Source organism: Octodon degus, unplaced genomic scaffold, assembly GCF_000260255.1.
Source record: "Octodon degus isolate 3935 unplaced genomic scaffold, OctDeg1.0 scaffold00310, whole genome shotgun sequence".
NCBI lineage: Eukaryota > Metazoa > Chordata > Mammalia > Rodentia > Octodontidae > Octodon > Octodon degus.
The window spans coordinates 573,815-581,895 of NW_004524886.1; the positions used below are offsets into that span (position 1 = coordinate 573,815).

Here is an 8,081-nt window from a genome sequence, read left to right on the forward strand (position 1 = left end):
CCCCACCCCGCCGTGCCCTCCCCACCGTCTGCTGCCTGCCAGGGCTGAGGTCACCCACTCCAGCCTGCAGGCGGCGTCTTTGTGTCCCTGGTTTGCATGAGCACATGGAGAGGAGGCCCTGAGTCACTTGGAGGAAGGCTCCGTCCTCGCCCGGTCTGCTTCCGCGAGGAAAGCGCTGGAAAGAAACCGGTCTGCCGTGGAACGCTCGCAGCAGGCGCCCACGGGAAGTGACAGTAAAACCGAGAATTGGGTGAAGGTAAAGCAAGCACCCTCTGGCATCTTGCAGAAGAGAAGCCCGGAAGTCAGACCAGTTACTGGGGCTGAGAGTGTGAAAAGCGTCCCCGTCGTGAAGGTGGCAGCTGCGTGAGGCGCGAGGTGCACTTTTCTACACGCGTAAACTGCACACACGGGAAGGGTGGAGTTCACCGCATCGCAAGTCCGCAGACTCGCATTTAACGAATCCACGAGTTGAAAGAGTCCTGCTGCCCTTGCTGTAAAATTACGACTTTAAAGAATAATATTCTAGCAAAAGGTGAAATAATCAATGAAATAATCAGGAAGCTATAACAAGTGAGCCTTTACTCAAAGAGCACCGTCCAGTGAAGTCGGCGGATGAAAGCGGCGCCCCAACACGGGAAGACCGCCCGTCTGAAGGCCGGGAAGCTGGGCAGCGCTGCCGCCCCGCGGCAGGTGGCCCGCGTGTCTCCTGAGGAGGTAGCTTGGCTGCCGGTAACGAACTTCCTGGTATCTGTAAACGGCAGCGCCTCTGTTGCTTTGGCCAGAGTCAAGAACAGTAGTAATGCAGACTCACTCTCTCCTGGGTTCTCGACTTATTTATTGGTGGCGTGCGGTGGAGCCAGGGCTCACCCCCAGCACAAGGGCTCACCCTGCGGCCCCCGGCTGAGCGTGGAAGAGCTTCTCCACCCAGATCTCACTGCACACCCAGGAACTGGGAACCTCAAAAGCTCACTTAAATGCTAGATTAAAAGCGCACCTTAAATGACTGAATACAGAACCCTCCCTGGCCGTCTAAGAAAAGGTCTGAGCTCAGCCACGTCCTCACTCTTGCTCTCTCCTCTCCAGGTACAAGCCAGGAAGGGTGTGTGCAGGGCCTGGGATGAGCATAGCGCTTCTCAAGACCATCGAGCCAGCTGCCGTCTGCTGCGCAGAAGGCAGGACGCAGAGGAAGCGCTGGGAGCAGCCCGCGCCTGCAGACACGCTTCAGGTCCAGGGAAGCCCCGGGCCCCACCCTCAGCACTCCGGCCCCTGAGACCACTGAGAGGAGCACGGACCATGTCAGAGGCAGAAACCCAGTCCACTGGGCATGCGGCACACACCACTCTGGGAGGCTGAGGAAGGAGCAGTGCAAAGTCTAGGGTCAATGAGTAATTTAGCCAGACCCTGTCTCAAAATTAAAAAATACAGTAAGTAAATAAAAAGGACTGGGGATAGAGCCTTAGTGTGCCCACTAGCACCACAAAAGAAGGAGAGGGGAGGTGGGGGGGAGGAATGTAGGAGAGACAAAGAACCCCATACCCTGAGAAGGATCAGGGTACGATCAGGCACTGTGGGTACCGGACGCAGCAGGAGGGAGATCCAAGCCCCAGATAGCTGCTATCGCTGTGCCCTGCTTTTCCTTTCTCCACTGAGGGCCGGGTGAGGGCTGGGCATGGGACTCAGATAGGCACTGGCAAGTTATTCAGACAGAGTTAGTTCTTTCTGGTGCACCTACCCGTGAAGGCTGAAGGGGGACCTGCTGAGCTGCTGGGGACCAAGGCCAGCGCAAACACCAGCAGGGAGCCTCGCTGTGGAAGTGAAGCCCTCTGCGGCCTGGCCAGACGCTCTGTGCTAGGACAGCAGGAAGGGCAGCCTCTCCAGAGGCCCACACCTCTCAGTCCAGGCAGAGTGCACATCCCAGTGTCCTGCAGCCTCAGCATGGGGCTGAGGAGCCTGGGACGAGAATGGGAGGCCTGAGGCATGGGGCCAATGAGTGGGGAACAGCAGGGAGAGCTGTGAAGAGCCCGTCCTTGCAGGGCTGTAGGTCCTGGGGGAAGCTTGGGTTTCTGTCTGGATACAGTGGAAAGCCACAGAAAGGGCCTCAGCAGGGAAGTGGCAGGCATTGCCTGGCTGGGGGCCACGTGCTTGCAGGGCAGAGCATGGTGCAGGCCCGAGAGGAGCGTGTCCTTACCGTTTCCTTTTCACACCTCGATTCTCCTTCCTGCTCTTCTGGTTCTTTCCCACACAGCTGGATGGGAAGAAAGAGACTGTTAGCATGCTACAAGTGTCTCACCCCCACCTAAGTTTCCCAACCAGTAAAATCTCTTCCTGACCATATTTGACTGGGTCTTTTATTTAGGAGTATCAAACATGTTTGAGTCATATATTCTGCGTACTCATCAGAGACCATATTTATGTGGGATGAATCAGGTTTGCAAGCTTAAATACCACATGGTTTCTCTTGTATGGGAAACCTAAAGTATCCATAAGGAGGAAAATAAAGGATAGATGAGGATGCAGGGGATGGAGCTTTCTCCCAGGGGAAGGATCGAGAGATGGGGATGGGGAGGGGAGGAGGGAGCATCGAGGCTGTCGAGAGCAGGAGCCGCCTCCGCTCCAGGGTGCCCATGCCATCCACTGCACACGCGAGCTAATAAGCTGAGAGCCGTGAGGACGCTCACCAGCCCCTGCCTGCGGTTGGGGCGCCTATCTTTCGGGTACCACTCTTGGTGATCTCTGATCAATCTGATAGCAAACAAACACTAAATGATGGATCTGAGATCAGACGAACCGTGTGATACTCATGGTTGGTGACAGATAACAGCATGTGATGTGTTTACTGACGTTGCTGCCCTGTGGGTGGTCCACACAGCATTTCTTTGCATGGTCTCAGATTTGTCTGACTTCCAGGCCACACTAATATATAATCGTGACGCCCAGATGTGATGACTGTGAATGTTGTACTAAATCTCTGCAGCAGAGCTCCTGCTACGCAGGGAAGGCACTCCTCCTTGGCACCCCGGACCCCACCTAGCTTGATGCTTCTATACTTGTCTGTGCCAGGCATTTTCCATACTATGAACCTAGTCCTGCTGTCTGGCAGTGCTCAGGAATGACGTTTCCTCAGCATTGATCGGTACCCCCACACACAACTTCTGTCCCTTTCTCCAAATTTCCCAGACATTAAAACTATTCTGAAGGGCCAGCCAAATAGCTCAGTGGATTAAAGCACCTGCAAGCAGGCACAGGAGCCAGAGGTTCCACCCCCGGGGTGTGCTGAGATGACAGTTGAAACTGGGTATGGTGTCACACGCCTATAATGCCAGCTCTTGGGAGGATGTAAACAAGTGGATCACTACAATTCCAATCTAGTAGTGAGACCCTGAACACCCTGTAGACCCTTCCATAAATATAAAAAAGTAAAAAATAAAACTGTTTTGAAAGCCATACACAAAATTCAATATGACTTTCAAAGATATAAAAACCCTGAAGAAACTAGGTATTTAAGCTCATTTTTCAGAATAGTGAAGGCTGCAAACCCACTTTGCTGTGCACAAGCAATGCCCTTCTGAGGAGGAAAATGCAGCTATTTCCTCTAAGCCCAGGAGCCTGCAAGGAGCCCTGCTCTCCCCACTCCCGTGCACCATGGTTGTTCAAAGTCCAGTTACAGCAGTTGGACAGCAGGAAGAAGTAGAAGGGGCATGGAAAGGAAGGAGCCCACCCACCGTGCTCACAGCTGATAAAACCCAGGTTCAAGAGACCTTACGACTCCACCAAAAGACTTTTAGAACTGATGAAGAATTTGGAAAATTATCAGAATATGCAATCAACTTTAAAAATTAATAGCTCCTCTAAATGCCATTGATGGGCTAGGCCACAAAGAAACTAGAAACAATCCCATTCACAAGTATTTCCCAAAAAAAAAAAAAAACAAACAAACAAACAAAAAACCTAAGGGTCAGCCTACCCACAGTGATAGGTGACCTCTAACATAAAAATTTCTGAACACTAAAGAATTAAATCAAGATTCTAAGAGATAGAAAGACCTCTTATTGGCTGAATTAATATTGTAAAATTGCTATATTACCAAAAAGGAAGGACCTATGAATTCAATGCAGTTCCCATTAAAATACCAATTACATTCTAGAATTCTAAAAAATACAGCTCTGTAGTTCATAAGAACACACAGGATAGCTAGAGTAGCCAAAGCAATCCTGAGCCCAAAGAGCAAGCCCAGAGGCGTCACAAGATCTGGCTTCAACTGTGCTGCTTACAACACAGCAGCCACGACTGGCGCTAAACAAGAAGACGCACGGGCACGTGGCATCGGACAGCAGGAACAGAAGCAAACCCAGCTGCAGCCATCGGATGCTTGACAAAGGAGCCAAAAACACACTGGAGAAAGCACGGGCTCTTTAAAACATGGATCTGGGGACCTGGGCGCTGTCTGTTGGCAGAAGACTAACACTAGATCTCAGTCTTGCACCCTGTCTAAAAATCAATTCCGAATGGTTCAGAGACCTAGGTTGGCCACAGAAACTTTAAACCAGCAGAAGGAAACACAGGGAACGCCCTTGAAGCAGTAAGCATAGGACAAAGGTTTCCCAAATCGGACTCCTACAGCACAGAAAACAAGAGCAAGCATCAGTAAATGCATCTGCATCAAATCAAAACCTTTCCGCACAACAAGGAAAACAACCAGCGAGTGAAAACTCACCCTACGGAATAGGAGAAAGTATGCAGTTGCCAGTTACTCTTTTGACAGTAGATTAATATCTAGAGTATATAAAGTACTCAAGGAACACAAGTCAATAAATGGGTAATGAAAAGGCACTTTGCAAAGGAAAGACTACGAGTGGCCAACACATATGTGAAAACTGCTCAGCGTCTTTAGCCAGTAAGACAGCTTCACGGACCTGGTGAGCGCTGCCTCCCCCACCAGAGCTCGGCTGAGCCGCAGCCTCTTCCCCCACTATCCCCGTCACTGCAGCTCTCCTGAGCTGCTGCTGCCTGTCACACCAGTAGCAGGAGCCCAGGGGAGACGACTCTGTGCACCCACACACACACCATCCGGAGAGCCTTACAGAGCTTTCTCCTGCCCACGTCGCCATCAGATCCTTCTTGAGCTGCAGGTTGCCTGCCCCTGCAATGATGTGAAAGCCGAGCTGAACCCCGAAGAGTGGGAGCATTGGGGAGCCTCTCCTGCCTCCCACTCTTGTAGGAGCCCTGCTCCCCTGCACCCCACTACCCTACCATCACCGCTGAGTCAGGGTGAACATTAGGAGCTTCGAGAATGCTAAAAGGAATGAGTAAAAGGGAAAGCCGAGGAGGAAAGGTCATAGAAGAATTTGGGAGTCACAGAACTGAAATTTCAGAAATGACAGCAAATGAAGTAAGCAAACAACTCCATCAGGATATACAGGAAATCAGATCAGAAATAATCTTTTAGGTAAAAAAAAGAAGAAATGACAACAATCATGAAAGAATTTCTTAGTACATCTCAAGAGGACATAGATTTAAAAAACAGGGGAGAAATAGGAAAATGGTGGAAACATTGAATGAGCAACACAAGAAAGAACTTGAATGCATGAAACAGATTCAAATGGATATCCAGGACAGTAAGAATTCCATTGAAAGCTGGCAAAACTGCTTGAATTAAACTAAAACAGAATTTCAGACCATTTTCCCCATAATTTTATTGAGAAACAAATAGCAATGAGACAGTTTCAAAACAAAATGGTAAGACAGTTTCAATAATTAACACATTGCATACATTCTTCCTAGTGGTTAATTGCTGTACAAGATGCTGACATGATATCCTATTTACAAATACTATTAGAACAAATCCCTCTATTCATAAAGAGAATGCAACTATATATCTATCCTAACCATCTTGAATACACAGATACAAAATGGACATTCATCTGTATCCCCTTTTTTGTTAAGTTCCGTTATTTGAATATTATAGGTGTGTTAACTCAGAAAAATATTCTAAAAGAGTCTAGTAGTCCATAATAGTATTCGGTCTTCCACTTGACTGGCAGTGTCAGAAATTGTTGACCTGAGTCCCCTGTAGCTCAACATAACAGCATGGCTTTACTTCTTATACTTTGTTTTTATATTTTTCTGCTGGATGGTTAAGACCAAGGTAAAGCAGGACCTATGCAACAAGAGTTGTAGCTTTTGGGTCAGACCTTGAAGACAGTGTTGTAGCTATTGAACACAAAAGGAAAGTTTTGTGTTTTTTGTTTTTTGTTTTTTGTTTTTTTGTTTTTTTACAGTACCAGCGATTGAACTCAGGACCTTGTGCTTGCCAGACAAGCACTTATCTACTGAGCTATCTCTCCAGCCCCAAAAGATCTCTTTAAAATAACAAAGAACTAGGAAATAACAATGTAACAGCTGCAAGATGATGCAAAGAAAAATAATATAAAACTAATAGGGATCCATGAAACAGCTAGAGTCAACACAAATTACATAAAAAGAATGTTTGCAGCAGAAAATTTTCCAAGCATAGGAAAAGAATCTGACATACATTAAGTGAGGTATATTGAACTCTAATTAGCCATAATCAAAATAAATCTACACTCAGATATATAGTAATCCAAATCCTAGAAATTCAGGAAAACAAGAGAATATTAAAAGCTGTTAGAAGAAACAGATGCCCTATAATGGAAAGATCATCCGAATCATGGCGAGTTTCTCAACACAGACTATCCAATCAAGAAGAGCTTGGAGTGATTTATTTCAGGTCCTGAAAGAAAACAACTTCCAACCCAGGCTGATGTACCCAGAAAAACTATCTATGAAATTTAATAGAGAGATAAGATACTTCCATTACAAAGAAATTCATGGAAAACAAACCAAACATACAAAGAATACTGACAGATATTTTCGATGAGATCAGGTGTGTTCAGGGGGATATGACCATGCATGACAGATACTTTAGCAAAAGACAAAAAATGATGGCAACTTTAAAAACAACAACAGAAGAGAACCAGCAAGCAGAGCAAGAAATTGAACAGATAGGAAAACCAAAGACACTACAAGAGGAAAATAACATGGCAATGATAAGCCAGTGCATATCAGTTATAACCATTAATATAAATGGCTTAAACTCACCAATCAAAAGAAGCAGACTAGCAGAGTGAAGAAACAAAATCCAACAATGTGCTGTATACAAGAAACACATTTAATTCAAAAAGAAATTAATAGGCTGAAAATCAAAGGATGGGAAACAATATTCCATGTAATAGGAACCCGTAAAAAAAAAGCATACATAGCTATTCTGGTTGCTAAAAATGTCAATTTCAAGCATGACTAAAAGAGATAAAGAAGGTCCCTATATACTACTGAGGGGAAAACTGCAAGAGGAACAGATGATTATTATAAGTATGTATGCACCTACCCAATGTAGGAACAAACAAACTATATAAGACAAATTTTAACAGGCATGAAAGTCAAATGAGCAATAACACAATTGCCCTGGGGGATTTCAGCACCCAACTGACACAGAGATAGACCAACTAAGCAAAAAGTCAACAAAGAAATAACAGAACTAAACCAAACTTGTGAAGAAATGGACTTAGTAGACCTTTACAGGACGTTCCACCCAACAGCATCAGAATACACATTCTTCACAGCTGCACAGGAGCATTCTCCAAAATCAACCATGTACTAGCACACTGAGTGTGCTTAAGTGAATACAAAGGAATTGAAATAGCCCGGTGTGGATTATCTAACCATAGTGCAATGAAACTAGAAATTGACAAAAAAAAAAGAGAGAGAGAAAAAAAAAGAAAAAACAAAAACAAAACAGCAAACACTCCACAAACATGTGGAAACTAAGTAATACATTCCCAAATAAACAATGGGTCACAGATGAAATTAAAGAAGAAATTAAACAAGTTTTACAATCAAATGAAGATGGAGATACAACTTATTGGAATCTGTGAGAAACAGTGAAAGCTGTCCTAAGAGGGAAATTTACAGTGGTAAAATCCCACATTAGGAAAACAAAACAAGCCCAAATTTAAAAAATTAGGTTGGCAAGGGTCTGAGTTCAATCCCTGGTTCCACCAAAA

At 45.8% G+C, this 8,081-nt stretch overlaps 1 protein-coding gene across 1 annotated transcript in view; it reads right to left on the bottom strand.

The window, feature by feature from the left end:
• The window catches only part of Gcsaml (germinal center associated signaling and motility like), a 25,776-nt gene that overhangs the window by 10,440 nt on the left and 7,255 nt on the right, over nucleotides 1–8,081 (bottom strand). The window contains exon 2 of the mRNA XM_023707779.1: nucleotides 2,189–2,245. Coding sequence (XP_023563547.1) covers nucleotides 2,189–2,245 — 57 coding nt within the window. The remainder of the gene's footprint in view (nucleotides 1–2,188; nucleotides 2,246–8,081) is intronic.